Genomic DNA, 24,980 nt, shown 5'->3' with positions numbered 1-24,980 from the left:
GATGAGAACTACCTTCAGTGACAGAAACCATCTTTGGGAAAAACTCATTTGGAGTGTACTTCGAGTTTTTAGTTTGGCCTATGTCCCATTCACTAACATGGAGGGGCGGGCTTTATGACATATCAACAATATTGAAAAGTTTCACTTTGGGGGAGCTGTCATGTCGTCCGTCTTGATATACAGTCTATGGTTTCACCAGGTTAGGCTAGAAAGTTGCATGCTTGTCACTGTGAGATGAATAGAGATTGACTGTTAACGAAAACCTATCGAGCTGTTGTTATTGGGAACAAAGTCCTTTCTGTTAATATTCTTGATCCACTTCTCGCTAACATCTTGGTCCGCTGCACACCAAGGGAATCTATGTAGACTGTATGGTCTCAGACTGGGGGCGCTCCATCAAGTAAAGGCATGTGTGTTTCATGTTCACATAAAGGTAAAAGTAGAAAATTGTACACTTCTCTGTACAGCTTGCATTAAGACACGTGCCAGGGGGAGGGAGATGCCACCACAGTAATGACATCTTGTTTTCTTGCGGTATTTTCCCGTATTTCTATGTACACAGTGTGACATTACCATCATACTAGGACGATAATCTAAACATACCTCCATGGCATCTGAGGATGAGCATGAAGTATAAGATTGGTCCCCTTCTTTGAATGAAGCCTGAATAACTCCCTCCTCCTACAACAGAGAGACTAATGAAGCTTATAAAAGTGACAATTAGTAAATCACAACAAATAAATGTGCTCTTTACTTCCCCCATGATTACATAATCATACCCAGTGTGACATTACCTGAGAAAAACCAAGATCATAACCTACATCTTCATCTGCTTCATCTGAGCTATCCTATAACAGAGAGACACATACAGCTCATTAAAATGACAATTAGCAAATCACAGTCAGCTTGCTCATTCCTTCCCAGATGATTACATAACACCCAGTGTGACATTACCTCAGACAAACCAAGAGGTTGAAGACAACAGTCATGCTCAGTCTATAACAGAGAGACACATGCAGCTCATAAAAGTGACAATTAGTAATTCACAACATGTAAACTTGCTCCTTCGCTCCCCCATCATTACACAATGTGAAGTAATCTTCATACTAGAAATACAAACAAATTCTATATGCTCTTTTTCACATTCGTCCACATCTTATAACAGAAAAACAAATGCAGAATATAAAGGTGACAATAAGTAGATCACAATAAGGCTGGGTGATATGGCTTTAAAATAACATCACAATATGTTTAGGTTATATCATGATACATGATATATATCTATATTTTAAATCTCCTCCTAACTACTGAAATACAGAATTATTAAATGAACTACAACTACGAATAAAGTAGCTTCCGCCATAAAATGAAGTTACATAAACTACTGTTATAATAAAGTTTAATAAAATACTGTTATAATGCTAAATAAAGTAAAGTATGAAGTTGAATAAAGTACTGTTGTAGTTAAGTTAAATAAAGTATTATTAAATAAATCAAAGCAGAAGCTATGGTGCTTTTATTTTAAATGATCTGGTTTGTCTCATGCCGGAGATGTTGATGTTTTTCCGGTGGACTGGAAGCAACAGTTGAATGTAAGCTTTAGCAAAAAGTCAAAGTGTAACCATCCATTGCCAGCGGGAAACAAACCAACAGACTACTGCCACTACCACTTATCAGGTTAGACTGTTATTGCAGTGCCATTAAACGTGATGATTGATTCTCTGAGAGCTGGAAACAAACTATCTGCTCTCCAGTTCATATATCAATAGTATTTGCAAGTCATAGTGGGGCTCCATGGTAGCAAAATGTGAATAAATAGTCACAATCTGGAGCTCTGCAAAAGCCCTGTTTTTTGTGTGTGTGCCTGTGAAAGCAAGAAAGCTGTAGGAGAGAGAGGGAAAAATGAAACGCTGAAAAAAACAAAAAACACTGGACAATCCATACTTGCTGTTCGCGATCAAGTCATTTTACAACTTGCGCATGGAACAAGCCACAATACATTGAGTGTATTTAATTTATTGTGCACATCTAAATCAAAACAGATAAAATTGCTCTCTCCCTCCGACATGACGACACTATACACAGTGTGACTTTACCAAATTAAGAAGAACTTCTTTTGGTATATGGTCCTCAGGAGAAATCCAGCTGATGTAGGGCAGGAAGTCCACATCTTCCTCTGCAAGCAGTTTGGGGATGTCCGTGAAGCCTTCTTCTGTTTGTTTAGAATCCTAAAATGAGGCAGGTGAGATTGGTTTGGAGCTAAAAAACCTTAAAACTCTGGGTGAATGACTCTGGGAAATGACTACAAATAATGGGATTATTTGGAACAAACCCTTTCCTCGATGGCCACGAAGCTGGTGAACTGAGACAGAACGGAGTACTCTTTGCTTAACTCGATGATGAAACGCTTCAGCTCCGCTTTCTTCCCCTGGAAAAGCAAAAAAATCCATGTCAACATGTTCAGACAGGCCATCAAAACTTAAGTGGGTTGCTTTAGGTCTCCCTTAATGGGTATCATTGACGAAACATGAACAAAACAAAACTGCGTGTGAACTGTTTACAGAAGAAAATTTACACGTATTTCTGCATTCATCAATATGTTAGTAGCTCCTTTCTATTCGTAGCTAACAAAATCTACACCTCTCTCTGACTGATCGTAGTGCTTCTGTAAACAAGACATGCGCATAAATATTGCCTGTCATTATCAAAAATTATAATTTTAATTCGTATTGTGCTCTGTTATGTTTGCAATTCGCAGATACCTTTGAAACACGAATGTTTAACATAATAAAAATAGGGCTATATTACATTTTATATATTAGCCTATGAAAAAAAAGAATTTTTAATGAATCAAAAGCGAAGGGGTGGAGCATTTCCTTGCACCACTTTTCTTCTCTTCTTTCTATTAGTCAATCATCTCGCACATGACAGGTATATATTGTTTGGTAAACGCTGGCTATTCAAGGCCGAGGATGTATGCTAACTGCTGACTGCTTTGAGTGCCCTGTCAAATTATGAATTATTGGCATTCAAGAACATTAAAACTTGACTACGATCAAATCTGAGAGCCCCACGGCGTTCATGAATCTGCTGCAGGTCTTTACGATCAAGGTGTGTTATGTGTAAATCTATCACAGATTATGAATGACACCTGATAACTCTCACACAATGATGCACGCATGCAGGCATGCACAAACACACATGCACGCACGCACGTACACACGCACGCACACACGCACGCACGCACGTACACACGCACCTCGTGTTCAGCTTCATTGGTATCCAGGCTTCCGTCTTCGTAATCTCTGATGAGAGCCCTCGCTGTGAGCTTGTGAAGAAACTGCACATAAACACATTATAATCACCACGTCATCATCCTCATCTCCAACAACCTGCACCAGCATCTGCTGGGTAAACTGGTTGTGTAAAAGTGTTTTTCAAGGCCTTTTTATTTTTAAATTTTTGAGTAAACAGTGTTTAAGATTTAGGGGATTTAGTGGTGTCAAGTGGAAAGGATAGCAGATTGCAACCAGGTGAAGCTTCTCCTGGTTTGAATTCCTTCAATAATCACGAGATTTTTTATTGGGAGCCAAATTATCCGCAGACGTCTTCCTCTCCAAAAATAAATGGATTAAACCAGCAAAAACACTCAAGGAAGCAGTTTCACAGTGAAAAAAAACCCAGTTTTTTCAACGCTGCTTGTCGTGGAGGGGCTGCTGACTTTGGTGGCCTACGTGAAAACACAAATGGCTCCAACTAGAGTCAGTGTTTGGTTCATCCGTTTAGGGCAACTGAATCTACTGATCAGTAGAAACATGTTGGTGCAACATGATGACCTCCATGGGCGAGGATTTGAGGTGACAAAAGCACAATGATTCTCATTTTCAGGTTGACGTAAGTTTTTGTGTGCTGGATATAAAAGGTTTTAACAATCATTATAACCTCTGAAACCTGAAAAAATTGGTTTGACTCTTACTTCAAAAACAACCAATTAAAGGTGATTAGGAAATGAAAAAGCAAAATTATATACATGAAACTATAATTTATATTTCTCTTGATTATATATATATATATATATATATATATATATATATATATATATATATATATATATATATATATATATATATACATATATATATACATATATTATTGTTACAAAAAAGAAAGGAAAACGTATCTATCTATTAGCATCTTCTTAAGCTAATTGCCTTGGTTTTTTTTTGCTTATTATCTTGGTTTTTTTTTTTTGCTTATCTTGTATTTTTCTTTTTTGGTCATTTTATTTTATTGTCGTACTAATTCCTTGCAAATTTAGTTATATAAAAAATCACCTGCCATACAATTGTCTTTAATGTTTAAATTAGCTTAGTAATGGTTTTTGTTCTAGGCTGTAAACATGATTATTACTGCTGTAAGGTTTTGCATTTTAACATGGGGGACCTACAGTGGGGACCATTGAGTGTGAGTGTGCTCTTACTGTGCCCTTGGTCTTCTGAAGCTCAGTGGTTGACACCATGGTTTTGAGCTCCTGACCACTCAGGTTTCCAAGGAGGGTGGCCTGTGTGAAGTAACAATCATTTTATTTATTTATCAAGAAAAAAATGCTAAATATTTTCTTCTATTTTCTTTAATCTTAAAGAAGATGTGAAGTTGTGGCTGTGCTTTAAAAGAAATATGGTGTTGCAATAGTATAACAAAGAATGTGTTTACTTTGCAGAAGTGAAAAAGACCAGAGGAAAGGGGAGTTCAGGTGTGAAGTTGTGCAGCAGAACTATTAGACGTAAACAGTTGAAGTGTGAAATGCTTTGCAGTCTTATTAGGAATTCGGTGTGGAGCCAGATAAGCATGGGGCAGATGCAAGAGTGGAGAAGAGGAAAAGTGAGACAACCAATGAGGAAGGACAGCGCCCTGCGTGCACAATGACTCGTGTAACGCTTAAAAGTACTAGGTCACGGAAAGACAGGTAGTCAGACTTCATGATCTGACACGCTTTTGTTGCAGGTCAGGGAAAGGAAGAGTTGACCGAGAGCCCAAAATACTTAAACTGGATATCTTCTCCTATTGCTTCATTAAAGAACACGCAGGACATACAGCGCTTGCACATAGAAAAATTTGAGAGTAGGATGAGTTGCTAGTCGACAAGGACTGGAACTCAGCTTCATTGTGACTCAGATTAATACTTAAACACAATTGCAAATATATGCAAAATATCTGCAAGCAACACAAGAAAAAGTTTTAGCTCATCTGTGATTCAGTTTGCAATAATGTGTGTACCTGAGTGCAGTGAGGCACAAAGCCATAAACCAGGGTGTGACAGTCATTAAACAGAGCATGGAGCTGCTTCGGGGCTTGCACAGGAGGGGGCGCTGTTGGGTTGAACTGCTGCCACTTCACTGACACTGAACTGCAGCAAGGAGACCCCATGCGCTGCACCTGACATGCCACCTGCAGCCAAAACAGGCAAGACGAAAGGAAAACGGATGATTCAACAGTTTTTTTTTTAGTTCTATGTGAAAGTCTGTCACATTTAACAACATTAGAAATGCGTTAGCACTTTCTTTGCACTTTTTAATCAATTAATTCTATCGGTGATCTTTAAAACAAAATACTGATACAGATAATCGTCAAAAAGACAAATATCGACCCCAATAATCTGTCAACCCAGTAATCAGTCTCACCTTCTCTGCCCAGTTGTGTTTGGTTTTAGTGTCGAAGAATTCATAGGCTCCGCCCCCAGCCTGGGCGAGGGCTCTGAGCATGTGACGATTGGCTGTAGAGCTGGAATGACAAAGAAACCTAAAATTTAACCTGTCTGTATAAATAAAAAGCCAATATTTTCAAATCCCCTCTGTCCTATGACAAGGTCAGACCTGAGGCCGCAGGTGAAGAATCGGCTGTGCTGAGCGTTGTTGTCTCTGACCAGCTGCAGGGTGAGCTCTGGGTTCTGGATGTGGCCGTCCGACAGCAGCAGCAGGTTCCGGACGCCGCGGGAGGGAGGCAGCAGGCTGAGAGCTTGCAGGGGCCGCCACAGCTCAGTGCTGCCCCCTGATGGAGGGCAGAACTGATAGGAGGCAGAGGAGCATAACCGTAGAAACAGAATCAATGGCGAGGACATTGAGCTGTTTGCTGTATTCATTTTACGAGTTTAAGAGAAAATGGTTGTCGTTTTTTTTTTCTAAAATTTTCGAAAAATTCCTAGAGGTGTTAACCTAATCTTTTGGGCTTGACTGTATTTATATTTTTAAATATTTTTATTATTTTTAAATATTAAAGGCAATGCATCTGCAAATTCGTTGACCAGTATAGCAGGCATCACTGTTCATTTCATCCTAACTGCAAAACCTCACCTCAGTCAGCTTACTGCTACAACAACCGCAATGGTGACAGTGTGCGCATAAAAATGGCTGCTGCTCTGATCATGCTGTTATACTGATTTGAACAGGAATGTCCCTTCTGCTCTTATTTCATTTCTATAAGCATACCACTAACAACTGCTTCCAGGTTAACCTACGACATGAAGGAATATGCAAGTCAAAACTCACCAAGATGAATTTCTTGGTGTTCTGATGAACTTCACAGAGTGGTTGCGCTGTCAGGAAAGCTTCATTGAAATCTGAAAGACAAAAGCATGGTAAAAGTCAGGAGAAAAACTTTTGACCACTGTAGTATTTTGCAAAATATTCAGAGAAGTTGAGATGATGATCTATGAGAAAAAGATTCCATAGGCTAATACGGTGAATTGCCCCTTCTGGTTTGGGAAAGAGCAAAGGAGATCAAGTATCTCTGGGTCATGTTCATGTGTGCAGGTAAAATGGAGTGTGAGATGGACAGGTGGTTTGGCGATGTGACAGCAGTGACGCGGGCACTACGCCAGACCGTCGTGGTGACAAGGGAGCCATGCCCAAAGACAGAGCTTTTGATTTACGGGTCCATTTTTGTTCCAACCCTCACCTATGGCCTTGAGCTTTGGGTACTGACTGAAAGAATGAGATCTAGGTAATGTTTAAATGAGTTTCCCCTAGATTTTTAGATCAATCACTATATACACAAAAATGTAAAAAGATCAAACTGACCTGTGCCAAAGCAAATGACATTAACTCGGAGCTCGAAGTCGAGGGCTTTGACAAACTGTATGGCGATTTTCTTTGCCATGGAGAAAGACTCTCCCTTCATGGACTCAGACATGTCCAGCAACAGGATAACTTCATCGGTTTTGTAACTTGTTTTAACTTCAAAGTCTGGATAGAAAACCAAAACATGCTGGCCTAAAGGAGAGAATGTGAGATGATTAAAAACAAAAGTAAAACAGAGTGAGAGAAAGAAAGACATGCAGACATGCAGACAGACCTGACTGTCCTTATCAGGGTGTTTCTCCACCCACATCCTGGGCAGGTGGACATCAGACAGAGTGATAGACAGCTGGAAGCCTTCTTCACCCAACAGCTGTCCTGGCAGCATGCTCACCACCGCCTTACAGTCTGTTTTCTATGGAAATGTGGTGAGTTCATCGAATGGACATTTGTGCTGAACTTTAAAAAATTCTCTTAAGCTGTTTGTGAGATAATTGCATTTATGAGAATGACAGAAACAAGGTCACAGTGACCTTGACCTTTTATTTATAACCACAAAAATTTCTTTAGCTTATCATTGAGTCTAAGTGGATACTTAAATGTAAATGCAAAATGTCAAGAAATTTAATTTTACATTTGTAGAATTTCTAGACTTTCGCAGGAACCCAATGAAACGTAACTACTGCACAACAATGAGATATAACTTACAACCACGGAACAATATAAGCATATTCGAAATATATGATTTAGAAGATGTGAAAACACCAAAATTACCTTAAACCTGACTTTGTGAGTGATGCACTGCAGGTTGGTGATCTCATAGGGCATCTCAACAGACACGTCCAGAGTGAACTCTCTGAGGGAAACAAACATGATGAACTCTAGTTACACACATTTCTATTCGCAAAAAATAAAATCATATGGACGGACACTTCTCCAGACTTTAGAAGGACAACACAATTTATATTCGAATGTTTTACTGTGTGAACAAAAAAATGGATAACGAAGGTGCTGTTGTTAAATGATTTGCGGATCAGCAGGTCAACACATCCACAGTGCACTCGTGGATTAGACGTGGAGTCAGAATTCAGGGAATATGGATCTCATGAATAAAACATTTCATTAACCATAAATAGCATTAAAGTAGTGAAAACCACATAATATAGCTCACCTTGACTCATCAGTCAGACACTGCTTCTTCACAGTGACCTGTAAAGCGATGGAAAAAACACACAAAAACACAGAGGAACATTAAAGTCGTTTTACTTTCAATGCTGAACCTGTCACATCAAGACAGAGACACAAGCCAACTGCAGCAAAATAAATAAACAAAAACAACTACCATCCTGTGATCAATGATTCATGCAAAAGGAAGACAGCTTGATAAAGGCAAATGTTGCAGAAAATCTTGATGAACTGTTGTTGGATAAAGTAAACTTGTTAAACAATAACATAAATGTAAAGAATATCTGAATAAACTTGAAGGCCCACAAGCCTCTTTTTTGTCACTGTATGACAGATACGAGGCAAGAGCGGAAGAGTTGTGCTACTCTTTTTGTAATATTGCAATAGAATAAAGTTCTAATTTACGATTTGAAAAACAATCATCACCATATTTTCTTCATCAGCAAACCAAAAATTAAAATTGAAGATCAAACACTGCAGGCAAACACCACTTCATTTGATATGTTATACACTGAATTGCTGTCTAACTAAACACATGTTAAACATCCGCCAGAAGAAAAATAAAAAGAAGAAATGAATAAAAATGAAAGTGACTACGTTCACCTGCACAAAATATGACGTTTTTGCCTCTATTCTGAAAAAGGCTCCCATTAATGTGCCCTCACATGTATCATGTCAAAATATAGTAAAGGAGAACAGCAGGAGACACTTGTTCCATTTTGCTTCTCTGCAACAAAATATGACATTTTTGGTGACGACCTTGTTATTATGTTAATAGCCTCCTTCTTTAATTCCTTCAAAAGGTCATTGTTGCAATGTTAGCTCATAATGTTCAAAATTAAGTGTGCTTCCTGTTCTGACCAGAAAAGCAAGACTTTTTTTTAGGCACACATTTCAAATCAAGCCTTACAATTTAAGGCTATTTGGTTTGCGTAAACACATCCATAATAACACACAGAGCCGAGAGTAAACAGGCAAGAGGCTGTGTGACACAAACTGCCTTAAAAATCCAAGCTAAAATTCATATTCCAAACGTGTGTACATGGCCAAATAATGCTCATAAAACCAGAATAATACCGGCATATCCCACGTCTTAAAGTTATTCATTCAGAATAAGACGTAATTCTGAATACCAAAACAACACATGATCCATATAAAATTTGGAATATTGTCATATTCTGAATAACAGTGAAATATTAGTGTGCTTATAAATATAGTAATTGAACCAAAAATGCATGTATATGTGCACAACAGGTGCCCTTTGCTCTCTGACAGGCCCTTTTAGCCCTGTTCTGTTTTTGTAAAGCTTCCCATCCAGTTTCTTCTTACTTGGGTTGTCTGGTTGAGAGCTGCACTCCTCTGCCACGGAGCCACACTCCCAGGCAGGGAGAAGAGAATACTCCCGGCCCTGACGATCAGCTCGGACACAAAGGTGATTTTGATGAGGGCAGTCGCACCAGGCGGCAGATTTCCGACACTGATGGTGAACACGTTCTGCAGGGAGCACAAAAAGATGACATCACAGCGTGTGTAAAAATCGAGTTTCAAGGGGAGAAGAGCTATTTTGAACATGCCTGGACATAACTTTCCTGTTATTTTTCCCCATAGACAATGTCCATCGTGTATGTCACTAATGGTTTCAAAAACTTAACAGTTTCTGAGAAAATTAAATGGAAAGTGCATGAAATTACAAAAAAAGAAAATTACATGCACCAAGTAAAAATACACAGATAAGAACTGTTCTATACTTATTGATCCGTCTTATACAAGACAATCAGAGAGGAGGATGGACATACCGGGGCGTCCTGGTCCATGAGGTAGGCTCCATGGCCTTTCTCAATAGCCTGCTTGTACTCCTTGTGAGCCGTTTCTTTCTCCTTCACCTGAGATCCAAACAGAAAAAAAACCCCAAGGTTAAATTGTTTTTTCGCATGGCATACGTATATATGTTGTAAAATATGTATTTAACAAAATTCATATTATATTGCATGTCTATATTATATACACATTATCTATATTTACCGTGTATGTATAAATAAACATGCATGTATCCATATGCATATCTTCTATGTTTATACTGTATTAGATTCCTGTGCAACATTTTACCACTTGCTGAGCGATGATATTTATATGATTAAATATATGTCATTATTTACATGTCCCACTCAATGTAAAGTGTCTTTGAAGACGGTGAAAAGTGCTGTATAAGTCTGATGTATTATTATTTCATATTTTTCTTTTTTTTTCCAGTAAGAATGCTATATACCATGGATGTCATTCATAAAATGTGAGCAGAGCAAATTAGTCTGTGAACTGTTTACAGAAAGATGTTATGTTAGTAGTTTTGATCTTTCCGTAGATAGTAAGAAAATCTACACATGCCCCTACTCCTAATGCTTGTGTACATATGGATAAGGAATGGCAGAGACAGTTTTTTGGCGCTTGTCAAAATTAGAAATTAGAATTTTAATTCGTATTGTGCTCTTTTATATTAAATTTTGGGCCCGAGCCTAACTAAATACGCAAACCTATACTGCTAAAATAGGCCTGAATCGTAATACATTTCATTAATTATTAAAAAAACTGTTTTTCATTTTTAAAAACTAATAGTTGGTGTATTTCCTCACACCACTTCTCCTTCTTCTCTTCCTGCTGGTAGTATGTCATCTCATGCATGACAGGTTTCGGCAAAGCAGGCTGCACCCCTTGGTGCAACTAGTATGCATGGTGATCCATGGTGATGCAGCGTGCAGACAATCACTCATGAATTTGTTTAGCTCACATTTCATGAAGGAGACCTGAAGAGTTTACACAAAATAATTTTTGTGATAAATTAAACTATCCGCAGTTGTGGCAGAGACAGTTTTTTGGCTGTGGCCAAAATCAACTCTCAGCACTGGAATCCGATATAACGCAAGAAATACAATAAGTGAAGGTAAAAAAATAAACCCAAAAAGCAGAACTCTGTGATAATAATAGTTCAGTTAGGTTACCTGTCCCACCACATGTTTCCCGTTAATGAAAGCTTCAAATCCACACACTGCTGCAGACTCATCCAGTGGAAAGACATACTTCGCCTCAATCGGCACAGAGCTCAGATTGATGTATTCCTGGAAAATTATGACCTAAAAACAGGACAGAAGAGGACAGGTCTAAGGGACATACTGTCGGAGCTTAATTTGAGATATGAGCAAATTAACTTAGTCTGCTGCATTTAAGCAGACTGAATCAAATCAACCATTAGATCATTGAGCTGTAATCCATCTTAAACACACAAACAAAACAGAAAAAACTGAGCGAGCCATTTTATTTTCACCTGGGAGAGCAGATCCATCAGTTTGCACCTCACGTCGACGGCCTGCAGAGAGATCCGCTGACCAGAGCTGTCCAGCAGTCCAGCCGTCATATTTGTCAGCGGGTTTTCAAAGTTGTCAACCCCGCCACTCTCCAACATCATCTCCCCATCTACACACACACAAAATTATTCTTTGCTTTCATTGCAATCACAACCAAACACAGAACACAGGACATGACTTAAAAGAAATATTCAGGTGATGTCCTGTGATCAAAGTATTTCAAGTTCTTTTAAAAATATGTAGAGCCAAGTACGCTGTTTCATGACACGAATGTGAAAATGAAACCTGTGTCCGTAATACTGAAGTAATATTCACTAATAAAACACACCATAATTCAAACAGATCACAAGTCTCTATTATAGGACTTCAAGTTTGCAAAACGTACAGCAGTTTCATAAATGCAGAGTTTTTTGGGGAATGCTATCAGTTCAGTTACTGTTGCATCGAAATGAGTTGGATTTAACTGACTTGCTATGATGGGATTTGATACACAAAACATAACCTTTGTTGATGAAAGTTGACTCCAAAATGGAAATCTGGGACTGCTCTGTTATCTGTACACAAAATCAGTGCAGACACGTTTTGTTTGCAATTAATCGCAAAGTTATAGTCTTAAAGAAATACTACACCTGCATAATGACCTTCTGAATACTTTTCAGAATATTCATCATGAATTGAAGTAAACGGAGTCTGCCTTTAACAACATCAAAACTAAATAAACACATCCATCTACAAACTCCCAAACAACTCATGCAGTTTTATCAGAGTTGTTCATCCAGTCATATGCTCAATACTTCACAAATACGTTCCTCCTTCGATGAAACCTTATGATTTAAAACACTTCAGTACAAACAGACTGCACGGCCAAGTAGCACTTGAATATCACTCAAGTCGAGCTCAAACACACAAGCATTCTCAGATACACTCAGGGTGTGCAACTCATAGACAAAAGAGCTTTAAATACTGAGATATGTTTTTGAAGTACTGAGCATACAAATGGATAAATGAGACTTTGGGTTGTACTGCATAAAAAGTGCTATTATTATATAGTTTTGCATTTTTTTTTTTAAACCTGGTCCTGAATGACATCAGTTCAACTTTGCTCCTCTTAATGTCAAAACACTCCATAATTCATCTGAGTGGAAGTTTTTTAATCATGTTTCAGTCCCTCAACTGAAAAGGAAACATGACAATCACTTTAAACGATATGGTTTGTTAAAATGTTACTTAAATCATCAGAAGAACTTTACCATTTTTTCCCACTGCCTGAAATATATCTTGTGATTTTGTCCATGGTGAGATCGGCTGACACGGCTCAGGTGAGATGTCGACGGCAGGACTGAACTCCTTCAGTTCATCTCCTTCCATGGTGAACTGAACCACGTACTTCAGTTTAACCTGATCGGGACTGTACACCACATACTCGTCGTCCTGGAACACAAGTATAACGATAAACAGTATGTTAGAGTGCACGCAGCGACAGACATAGATACGTGTTAAAGCTTTATTTCACAATTTACACACAAGATTGTTTTCAGTTAATTAAGCTACGATAACAAAGAGGAATTCAGCTTAAAAACTCTGCTTTGAACTGGGATTGGTGTTCTTATTTAATCAGTTTTAATGGTCATGGTAAACAGCTGATCTGTGTCTGATATTTAGGAATGAAAATCAGATTAGATGCTGCAAAACATGCTTACCTCAAAATCAGAGACAGCACTACGACTGGCGCGCACCCCGTGCACGCTGTGGTATCCCTCAGGAGCCTGCGTCAGAGTGGGGTCTTTCTTGCGGACGTCCTTGCACGATCCCAATGCCACATCACAAACCAGCAGCAGCCGATAGCCGTCGGTCTCACTGGGATTGGAATATTTGAAACTGGTTCTGTGGATGGAGAGCACGAAGAACATAAGATGTGCGCAACAGAGATAACTGTGTTGTTGCCATCTAGGTTCCCAAAAGATGAAAATATGTAAATGAGAACCGCAGCCTCACTAGAGCAATACATTTTTCTTAAAATACATTTTGACAGTCATGCCATTGAAATTGTTTTGGGTCAACTTTGTTTTTACGTTTTAAGGCAACAAATGATAGAAGACAGTGCTAAAAGCTAAAAGTGATTGACAATATTTATGGAATAAACCTAATCAACATCAGGTTTTTCACTAACCTTGCAGCATCACTAAAGTAGATTCCACTCCCCAGATTACCGATGTCTGTTCTCTCTATCCCATGATGCTCCACTCCAACACGGGGCAGCAGCAGACCACTAAAGAGAGAGTAAAAACATTGAGTTACAAAACAAAGACGCATTTCCTAATTGGGAAAAATAAGAGACGAGGCGCTCACTCACAAATAAACACCCCCATATCGAGTAGTGAGTATTAGTAAATAATTAGGGTTGACCAATATCGGTTTTTCAGGGCTGATACTAATACTGATTATTAGTAGTTAATGAGACCGATAACTGATATTTGGAACAGATATGCATTTACAATAAAAATAAAAATCTTTTTGTCAATATGTAGAATTTAGAATATAACAAACTCCAACAAAAAAAACTTTGGTTAAATGCTTTTAGCAAATGTTTAATCAAAACTGAAACTGTCATCATATACAGCAAGTTTAACCCTTTGAAACTTTCCTTTCTGTAATCTAATTTTAAATATGCAATTATTATTATCATAAATACAGTTTTCTTGATATTTGTTCTTGGAATTTTCTTATTTTCTAATGATTTCTCTTTTATTTTAAAAATTAACTTTTTTTGCACTTTTTCGGGACATTTCATTCCAAGTTGATAACTGCCTTTATTTCCGTGTTTTTGAGAGAAACCAACCAACTTGCTCACGTTTCAAAGATTTAAATGCTTGTGAAAGCCATCGAGATACAGCACAAATAAACTTATGTCGGGGTTATTTATCTTCTGTGCAAAAACACAAGTTATTCAACAATAACAATTTCACTTTGACACATAAGCAGAATCTCTGCATGCTTAATTAGTTAAAACGGGAATATATCTTATAAATGATGACATTTTCTTTTAAAAAATTGTTGCGTTGAGTGTATTTGTGTTTGTGTGTGATCTCACCGAGACAGGATTCCCACAAAGTTGCTGGGGCTGGAGGCATGGAGGAGGGGCTTGACGTTTCCGATCTCACGCTTGAATTTCTGAAGCTCCACCCCTCTGCTGACACGCAGAACTTGTCTAATCTTCATCGCCCTGCAAAGCACAGATGGAAAGATGGACATTTGAAAGTCATTTACCTCCATAACTGTTTATTTATTTATATACTTTTCTATATTGCAGTTGATGTGAATGGTACTGTATGGCCCTGTTACTTTATACAGCCTGGCAAACAATATATTATGTGTATTTTTTATGTCTGGAAAAAAAGGTAAGTCTGATAAAGATTAAACTGCATTCTATACCTCTTATCTCTCTCATTTAACACAGATAGTAAATAAATGAAATGAATGGCCACGTTTTGGGAGAACTAGTAGAATGAGACTCAACATAAAATTGTGTGATGACCCTCAAATTTTCTAAAAGATTTGCAACAACAGGGACACAGATACAGGTGTTTGGATCTGCTTTCCTCCAGCATGTGTGACAAAAAAGCATTTCTGAGGTGGTACGCTACCTGCCCCCGCAGCAGAGAGTGCACAATCTGATACTCGGAGGCGCCGGAGGAATGGTCTCGATGCTGCACCTCAGAGCGCGGTACTTCCCCACAACTCGAAGGTACTGGGCTCCTCAGAGTCATCTCACTCACGTTCAGAACATCTCTGATTAACTTGACAAAAGAAATAATTTTGTTCATGTTAGCACAGGGGTGACTTGGCACTATAGATGCTAAGCTAATGCGATGAGTTTCAGAGTGCTCAAACAACACATGGTTTGCATTTACTGAAGTCTATTGATATATTTGTGGTTAAACAGTAAAAATGTGGTTTTGCGCTACACACACTAGAATTAGGGATGTCCCGATCACGTTTTTTTTTGCGCCCGATCCATATCAATTAATATTGAGTATCTGCTGATACCAAGTCCAGATCCGGATTTCCTAGATAATACAGCTGCAGAGTGCACACAAAGTTTTCTTTAAAGTTATCTAAAATTACTGCACCCAAGCTACTCCTTGATGGTATTAATTTATTAGCCTATTAGTATTATTATTATTATTATTATTATTATTATTACTTATTTATCTATTTATTTAACAAAATATAAAATGGCAAACCCTCCCTTTAATCTTGTCGGCCTCGTCCCTGCCTCCAGGGAATGTCTCTGTCTCTTTAAGAGTCCAGTGTTTGTTGCTCTGACAGCGTCTCAGTAACCTGAATTATCTGCACTTGTTTAGTTGTTATTTTTGTTGTCTGCACATTTTTTGGAGCAGATTGCCCTTTAGAAATAAACAAGCCATGTTGGCTTTTTGCTTGCAGAGCTTTTGTTTTTTCTTCACAGTGGTCAGTGTGGCTGTAGAGAGCTGCACACCGGTCTCCTCTGCTCTCCTGTGAGAGGAACCTTACGTCTGAACTGAAATGAGCTCAAATGAAATGAGTACTCTAAGTGGGCTTTATGAGATACTTATGTATGGTCAATGTATCAGACAAAGAAGCTGGCGGCTGGCGTGGACCCAGTTTGTAGAAACGTATTTTAACCACTCTAAAGTAGGCCAACCAAAAAAAAAATGAATATCAGTCTTAGTGGATTCTATTTTTAGAGTATTTTCTCCAATTTATCTCGTCGTCATGCAGCTTTTTCCTTTGGCACCACGTTTCTCATCTGCCGCCGGCTGTTACACAATCTGACTGAAACTAAACTTGAAATTCAAAACACTGAATACAGTGTCCTCTTAGACCGACAATGTATTTTTTAGGTAGGCAATTTTTAAAGAGGCTAAAACATGTTTTGATGGCAACTGTTCTATACAGCATGGTAATGCTGAGCTGTGGGGTGCACGCCCCGTCTGTTTCTGCAAACGTGCTGACTACCAGCTTATGTATGTAATACACTCATACATCTCATACAACCCCACTTCAAAAATCCCAAACTATCCCTTTAATTTCAGCAGAGAGGAGAGACAGACAGCTTAGCTGAGCAGAGGTGACGAAGGCTGTGCTCCGCATTGCTATGCATCAAAGTAAAAACATCTGTGTGACAACTGACATAAAACAAATCTGATGCTCTGTAAGCTAAATATTACCAGTCCTAATCAGTATAAAAAATGCCTTTATCAATCCAGATCTGATGGTTAAGAACATCTTTGGACATCAGGTCATATTATGTGCTTAAAACTAAGGTTTTAATTATCCCTAATGCCTTATTTTGTCTCTTCTCCAGACCTGAAACCTGTTTAGAGTCAGTATGTAGCATGGATTAAGGACATATGCAGCATGTGTACAAATCAAATACTTTTCATTTAATAAATGTTTGGTTCTTTAGGGCGGTACATGTGTATCTGTCTTAGCATATGTGCTTTATTCACATGTTTGTTAAAGCGTGCATGTTCTGTTACCTGACAGAGGTCCAGTTTCTGAGAGATGAGCTTGGCAGTGAGAGGAAAGTCATAAGGCATTACATGTGGCAGCAGGGTGTAAACCTCATCTAAAAGAGAAGCCGCCTCAGTAGTATCCGACTCCTTCAGCTTCCTCTGAGCCTGAAGCAACAAGCCCTCCGCCCTGCTCACCTACACACACATACAAGGAGCAGAGGCATAATTTTAATGAGATTAGTGATTAGACTGTCTTTCCTGGAAGGGGAAACAAGCAGCAGGCTGATGGGCAGACTGAGCTTTTGCAGAACGAGCCATGGAGAAAACCTTACATCATTGAGGCTGAGCTTATTGATCGGGACTGTGAGGATGTTGCCGAGGCAGCCCAAAGCCTCGGTCCACAGCATCTCCACAAATTCGCCCACTTCTTGTGATAAGCTTCCTGTGTTCAGCTTCTCCTCCAGCAGCAGCTGCAAGACAGACAAGAAACGGACAAATTAACCGATCAGCTCATGAGATTCAGCAACTCAAATGTCCAACAGCAGTGACTTCTAACGTTTCAGGCATGAAAATAACACAAAGACTACCTCAAACATTAAATGAGAGCATAACACACTTTAAACCTTATACAAAGAATAGAATTTTTGATGCATTTTATTGCAAAGGCCACCTCCCTCTCATTTTAATTCTAAGGTGAAAGAAACACAAACATTCCCATATATCATAATAATGGTTATGATAATTGGCTTCTAAAGTTCCCACTCTGCTATGTGATGACTATTAGGTTATAAGCACAAGTCACAAGCAGTGTTGGGAAGGTTACTTTGGAAATGTTATAGGTTACAGATTACTTGTATAATTATTAAACCTGAATTTACTATATACAATATACATTATTTAATGGGACATTTAGTGAATTGATATTTTACATTTTTTTTCAGCATGAATTAAAAAATTAAGAAAAGAAAACCCTAAAAGGCTTCAAGTTGGCTAGACTTCTTACTGTAACCACGTGCGGGTTTCTATCTAAGAAAATAGAGCTACTCGAACATGTCACGCGATGATAAAATCACCAATAAACTGCATTTTTAGTAACTGTATGGTAGTGCCTTCTTCATAACTGCCTGCAGCTTAGAAAATGTTTAGGTAATGTACAGTGAGTGTGTCAGACCTGCTGGAGGGGGTCGGAGCCCAGCTGAAAGGTCTGTGGAGGGGTGTCCCTCAGCTGCAGACCAGAAGCCTGCAAACTCTCTCTGATGATCTGGTACGCCTCCACAGCTTCCTCTGAGGTAAAAAGAAACAACAGCATACTCCTCCTCGCCGCCTTCTGTTGGTACAAACACAGAAAGTCTCCTCACATGAAATGTATTCTTCTTAAGTCTGACTTCCATCGAAAGCTGATATTTTCTTTGTTTTCAATATCAAGCTGTCAAAAGTTATTATATTGCCAAATTTCTAACAAGTATATTAAGTCATATGTGAGCTGACTACAAGCAGTGGCACACAAAAGAACTCATACCTTGGATAAAATATCGTCCTTCCAGTAATTGACCACACGATACTGCCATCCTTCCTCTCCTCTGTGACACTGCAGCTCCAGCACGCACCAAGTGTTGCTGTTTACCTTCAGAGAAAGATTTAATATTAGTAACAGTGATTCTAGCAGCACTGCAGCCACAGAACAGCTAAAAATACACTGAAGCTTTACCTTTTCAAAGATTGTATACTTGGCCACTTGAAAATTATCCGGATAGGTTGGAATATCAGAATCAGTCTCTGTGTAAACTCTGTGAAATAACAATTGACAACAAAAAATGCAAAGAGTTTAAACATGTTATTTGAAATGAAATGCAAGAAACGTTGACTTATACAATCCTGTGTTTTATCCAGCTCTTCCTAACACGGGTATCTGAGTAGTGGTTATTCTATCAGAGGTGCAACTGCATCATCCAATGGACAACAGAGATTTAAAAGAAGAAAAAATTACCAAATTTCCTGAAAATAACTCTCGGTTGGTGGCATCGTCAGGTGACAAAGCATGCCCTGCCTGAGAGCATGTGAAAACTATCTATCTCTCTGTATGTCTCTGTCATCTCTTATTCCCCAGTGTTAATATCACACACTACTGTGCATGTCCAGGCGGACGATGTTCACACCTGATCTTGTCCAGGATGTTTCCGCTCGTCTTTGGACTCTCTGCTTTCTGAATCACACTGACAGACTTCGTGGGCTTGGCTGGGGCTTTTGATGGCTTTTCAACAGCCGCTTTGCTCGTTGGCACTTCTGTCACTAAAATGCACAAGACAAAAACACACACGGACACTCCTCATGTTACAAGTTCTGCAATACAATGTATTAGAACTGGTATGCATTTAAACCTGAGTACACATCAGCTATGTAAGCAGAGGGAAGACGTGGATTCTTACAAATACACTTCAGAAAGCGCTCATTACACAACACTGCTGCAGGTTTGAATTAGCTCTAGAGGAATTCTGTGTGGGTAACAAAGAACAGTAATGGACACACCTGATGAACAAACACACCCTTGATCCAACCTTAAAGGCCGCTATGTCGTTAAACCTGCTGACTGAGTCTGCACTGTGTTTTCATATTAGACTGTCCATTCATCAGTTTGGAAACCGAAGTAGAACAAAGTCACGAGTCACTGTGAAGGATCAGGGTGGAGTCTTCACTCTGATTGAGTTATGCCGAGTTATCATTTAACATTCCCAAATTAATGACTGTACAGTGTGCAAAACCACACTGCAGCCTCTGCACATTTTAATACAAAAAAATCTAATTTAAAAGTTTGATGCATAAATAAATAATGTGCATTTACAAAGGGGTGATCCTTCCATTTATTGCAGCAGTTAATATTCATTTTTGTCCAATGTGGATAAAAAAAACTGCAGTATATCTCATTTCAAAGTGAGAATGCATGATATCTGCATTTCTATTCAAAGATCCTCCCCATGCTAATTTCAAAGTATGAGCTTAGATATTACTCATATTTTTAACATGTTCTTTTCAAAAGGGGATGAAAGCAGATCTATACTTTCTCCCTAATTTAGAAATCCTAAAAGACAAAAAGACAAGTCCACTCTCTGCTGGAGGTTTTGGATTTATTTGCTTGTTTTGTGTCTGTTTTCCTGTCAAAATGTGTTTTCTGGGGTTGACAGGAATTGGTTTTTGTATAAAGTGTTTCAGGAATAGTAATTTTTTTTTCTTTTGAAGGCCGACCCAGAAGTCAGGATCATCCTGGTTCCCTTGACAAAAAGCGAATAGGATTTTTCTTTTGAGCTTTTTGATTACTTCCCAAAAAAAAGCTCTTTTGCAAATAAAAGTTTATGATACTCGCATGTTTTGTTACGCAACATAATCTTCACAAATGAACATTTTTGAAGTGTAATTGCAATCCCCAAAAGTAAGAAGTTAATGTTGAATTTAAAAGATTTTAAGACTTTTTTGTAGACCCTGCGGGCAGCCTGCTTCATGTAAACCTAAAAAAAACAAAAGCGGCCTGAAAGAGTTACACACACATAAAATAAAAAAGTCAACATAACAACAAAGTGCAGTTTTAAAATGTACATTCTGTATTTGTTGCATATTATATCAACTAAGTATTTATCAATATCTATGTGTTTTTTGAAGGCAACTACTGCCTACGAGGATAATACCTTGATATGTGAGTGGACTTTGCCATGGTGAGGAGGGAGGAAGAGGAGGTGAAAGATCAGAGGGAGACGAAGTATCCAACTTATATCCATCTACAGGCAGAAGAACTCCCCTCTCGATACAGCTGAACACATAATCCACCCCAACCACAGGTGTTTGGTATTTTTGGATGCTGCGCAGCCTGTTGGAGCTCAGGTTGGACACATCGCTGGCCACTATCAGAGAGCACTGTGGGAAATGTAGGCAGAGAGCAAGGTGTGATTTTGTAATTGTACGAACTTTGTAAATCTGGGATTATGTTCAGTATAATCATGCAGGCACCATGTGCATTAACCCCGTCTGAGGACGATATCTAGTTTTTACTCAAAGACCTGGGAATGATCACATCATCTGACCTCTTTATTGACCACAAAGGCAATGTTGCCTCCATTGTCTGTTATCGCTGATTTCAGCTTCCTCTTTTCCTTAAAGGGCAAAGTTTTCAGCTCCAACAGCACAGAGCAGTTCTTAAACACAGCCATGCCTGTAAAGAGAGGACACACCCACAGAGGTGGAATGTAACTAAGCGCATTTTCACAATTACTGTACTTCATGTACAAAGTCAACGTACTTATACTTTTCTTTAGTATTCCCATTTTATGCTACTTTTTTTTATGGTTCAAAGGTTTAAATACTTATGAAAGGCATCTGAACGCAGCACATGAAAACTGATGTCTTTCCAGGCTTCAAAGGGTTAAACATCTGTAGCAGTAAAATGCAACATAAACACTAATGCAGCTGTAATATGAATCCAAAAACATCAGAGACTAATGGGGAACATTTTACTGCACCACTTTAACTTTTGATAGGTTACTTAACCCTTTGAAACCTGGATCAGCCTCAGTTTCCTGTCATGAGTATTTAAACCTGTGAAACATGAACAGATTGTGAATAAATGTTTAACAAACTGCAAAAAAAAAAACCCAAAACAATAAAAGACAAAGAAATTATCTTAAAATTTCCTTAAAAGAGACAAAGGGTGAAAATCAATTGATCATCAAATAACTAAGGAAAATAGGAAAATATCAAATCTATATTTATAATTATATGTTTAAAATTAGTGTACAGACAGAGATATCTATTTTTATTATGATTATTATTTCCCCAAATATCTTTATTGGTTTTATGCAAATATCATCATAAATATTTCAAAGAAATAATAAATGTTTCCTGTAGTTTTACATCACAAACCCAAACATCCCCATGCATCCCACTCACTTTCCCCACAAACCCTCAGTCTCTGCCCCGAGGAGTCCCACCCTCCTTCAATTAGATGAAGTAATCGTGAACATTAAGAAAGCAGAAAAAAAGAATACATAAATAATTAATTTTAATTATATAGAAATATTTTTCCTTCTTTTTTTACTGTTGCAAATTTCAGGTAATTTTCTCATCTTTTCTCACTAGTTTGTGGGTCATGTGTAGTTGCCTTATTTTCATTTTTTGGACAGAAATGAAGCCAGATTTTTAAGGTTTCAGAGAGTTAAGCTGGTAATACCTTTATACCATTTTCATTGCAGGCTCTGAGTCATACACAGTCTATGATCTGAATAAGCCTTCTTTCACCACTGCATACCAAACTATTTCTTATATATTATATATCCAATATTTCCAACTGCTTACTTTGTTTTTTTTATGTTTTTCTCTCTGAGTGTGAAAAGCAGGGTAATAGTTTTAATGTGCTTTTCATGTCGTGATTTCTATATCGGTTACAATAACTAAAACGACACGCCCACCAGCTCACACACCCATAATAAGCGATTTACTCGGAAATAAACGCGGAAGCAAAAAAATAAAAACAACTAGTAGTACAGGCCGCATTTGACAACTTCTGAATAAAATATTCAACTTTACAATTACACCTGGATGCACTGAAAGACCATTAGTTGTCAAATTTGTTTTCGACGTATATTTTTATGAAACGAGTATGAAACAAACCAAAAGAAAGAAACACATAAAGCAATTAATAAAATAAGCAACGTAAATGTGCCTAAAATGTCAAATAAACTGCGAAACAAGCGAAAAACACGCTACGCTCTCTAATATTATGCAAAACAGCAACAATTAGCTAGCTTAGTTTAGACGTGGCGTTATCTAACGTGTCGTTAAATTAATGAATTGAAGTTTACTTTACTGCAAACATCCAGGCGACACTTCTGCGACAGTTGTCACAAAGTAAAGGTTGAAGTTAGTTCGCATGTATCAGGTGAAGAGTCCAGAAATGAAGAGCTGTCACTGCTGCGTTTATAGGGTTAGCATAAAGCTAACAGCACGAGCTTCATCTTTTCCGGTAAGTTTGTGCTTTTCAAAATAAAAGTGGTGACATAAAAGAGATTTAAAAATAAAATAAATAATCAAAGTAGTTAAAAACATTGTCTGAAAATACTCCATATCAGTAAAAAAAAAAAAAAAAAACCAATTAAAATGTAAATGTAGCTTTTATCCTTAAAATATAAAGTATCAAAAGAATTGTGCCTATATTTTCTGTTTGATTTATTTATTTATGTATTTATTTATTATTGTAACAAATACACGTAAGAGCATTTAATGTCGAAGTTTTAGTTTTTATACTATTGAGTAGATGAGTAGTATATTGCAGCATTATTGTGTCAAATGGTCATTTACTCTGATCGAACAGTATATATATAAGTGTGTGTGTGTGTGTGTGTGTGTGTGTGTGAGAATAACTCAGTAAAATAATTTGTGATGTGTTTTTTTTAAGTTCCATTGTTGTCTTTTTATGTTGAAAACAAAAAGTTTCATATCATTTATGCAACACTTTAAAGCTCAATGTCTCAAAACGTTTTAAGGTGGTGAAATGTAGCCTACTCACTATATTTATATATTTATTGCTAAATTGATCACAATGTGCAATTATCCACATACAACTGTTTTTTTTAAATGTTGAGTTTTGTCTCTTGTTTATACAATTGATATTGTTCTTTTTGCTGCATTTATCTTGTACATGCCTTGCTTTAATATTTTTTTGCAGCTGTAATAATGCAAATGTCCCTGTTGTGAGACTAATTAAGAATTATCTTATCTTCTCCTTTACTTTATCATGAACAACAGTAATTAAAACATAAAATAACACCCGTTGTTTGTGAAGCAAAACTAAATTAAATTCATGTAAGAATCCTACATGTTGATTTTGTCGTGAAGTGGCATCAAGCACAGTGGTGTCTCCGCATGGGCAGATTATGAGACAATGGGCTCGTGGACACAGACATACAGAGGGCTCTATCACCTCTCTTTGACTGGAGCAAGACTCACATTTTATAGTTGTTTAACGCTCTTTTTGCTGGTTTTTTTTGCATCTCTTTGTAGTTGCTTTCCATGTCTTTAAACTTGTTATGTATTTCTTTCAAATCATTTTGAGGGTGTATGTAGACGCTTTGCCTGTCTTTGTTGTCATTGTAAGTCTCTCTTTGTAGTTGCTTATTATTGCTTTGTGGTCTTAATATCTTGTATTCATTTTATGTTTCTTTTTGGTTATTTAAAGTCACTTCCTGATCAGTTTGTATTGATTTGACTGACATTTTGCAGGTAAAAGCCAGCAGGGGGCTCCCTGACACTGCCTGGTAAACCCATAAAGCAGTCATTTACCATGTACTGTATCTCCCTTGATAAAATCAAAGTATTGCATGTCTAAAATGCAAGTACTTTGTAATACAAAGAAATATTGAAACATTCTGGGAAAAAGGCTTAAACGCCTTGAAACCAGGAAGGACATCAGTTTTCTTGTGCTGTGTTTGGATGCCTTTCACATGCATTTAAACCTTTGAAACCTGAGCAAACTGGTTTGATTTCTTGTTAAGACATGACTAAAAGGGAATGAGCAACTTGGCAAGAAATCAGCGAGAAAAAATGACCTGAAAACTAGTTTTGCAAAAGAGAAAGAAATAAATTATAATAATTGAAAAAGGAAACAAAGGCCCAGAAATCTATATTTATTATATACTACATTTATTATTATTATTATTATTATTATTATTGTTATTATTGACTATTTTACTGGCACATCTATGTATTACTTATTTTATTTCATTTCTTTTTTACCTTTTTTATTTTACATTCATTTATTTTTCCTTTTTTTTGGGTTAAATTTCAGGTAATTTTCTTTTAACGGGTAACTTGTCCCCATGTTTTTGAAG

The 24,980-nt window shown here is 37.6% G+C and overlaps 1 protein-coding gene across 1 annotated transcript in view; it reads right to left on the bottom strand.

Moving 5' to 3' along the window:
• parp4 (poly (ADP-ribose) polymerase family, member 4) overlaps positions 1-23,074 on the bottom strand; it is a 32,590-nt gene extending 9,516 nt beyond the window's left edge. Inside the window, 35 exon segments of the mRNA XM_042494431.1 lie at positions 604-681; positions 795-848; positions 955-996; positions 2,097-2,228; positions 2,333-2,428; positions 3,260-3,340; positions 4,481-4,561; positions 5,278-5,448; positions 5,682-5,781; positions 5,874-6,064; positions 6,546-6,616; positions 7,077-7,263; positions 7,339-7,488; positions 7,848-7,929; positions 8,245-8,282; positions 9,588-9,752; positions 10,055-10,141; positions 11,252-11,383; positions 11,575-11,723; positions 12,865-13,045; positions 13,315-13,498; positions 13,785-13,883; positions 14,706-14,840; positions 15,263-15,305; positions 15,308-15,350; positions 15,352-15,411; positions 17,137-17,307; positions 17,445-17,582; positions 18,284-18,439; positions 18,632-18,736; positions 18,821-18,899; positions 19,269-19,401; positions 20,790-21,015; positions 21,183-21,310; positions 22,956-23,074. Coding sequence (XP_042350365.1) covers positions 604-681; positions 795-848; positions 955-996; positions 2,097-2,228; positions 2,333-2,428; positions 3,260-3,340; positions 4,481-4,561; positions 5,278-5,448; positions 5,682-5,781; positions 5,874-6,064; positions 6,546-6,616; positions 7,077-7,263; positions 7,339-7,488; positions 7,848-7,929; positions 8,245-8,282; positions 9,588-9,752; positions 10,055-10,141; positions 11,252-11,383; positions 11,575-11,723; positions 12,865-13,045; positions 13,315-13,498; positions 13,785-13,883; positions 14,706-14,840; positions 15,263-15,305; positions 15,308-15,350; positions 15,352-15,411; positions 17,137-17,307; positions 17,445-17,582; positions 18,284-18,439; positions 18,632-18,736; positions 18,821-18,899; positions 19,269-19,401; positions 20,790-21,015; positions 21,183-21,308 — 3,966 coding nt within the window. The 5' untranslated portion in view covers positions 21,309-21,310; positions 22,956-23,074.
• Positions 23,075-24,980: the final 1,906 nt, after the last annotated feature.

The sequence above is a fragment of the Plectropomus leopardus genome, chromosome 10 (genome assembly GCF_008729295.1).
Source record: "Plectropomus leopardus isolate mb chromosome 10, YSFRI_Pleo_2.0, whole genome shotgun sequence".
Lineage (NCBI taxonomy): Eukaryota > Metazoa > Chordata > Actinopteri > Perciformes > Serranidae > Plectropomus > Plectropomus leopardus.
The sequence above is the reverse complement of the archived record's forward strand: the minus strand, read 5'-3'. Positions and strand labels throughout refer to the sequence as shown.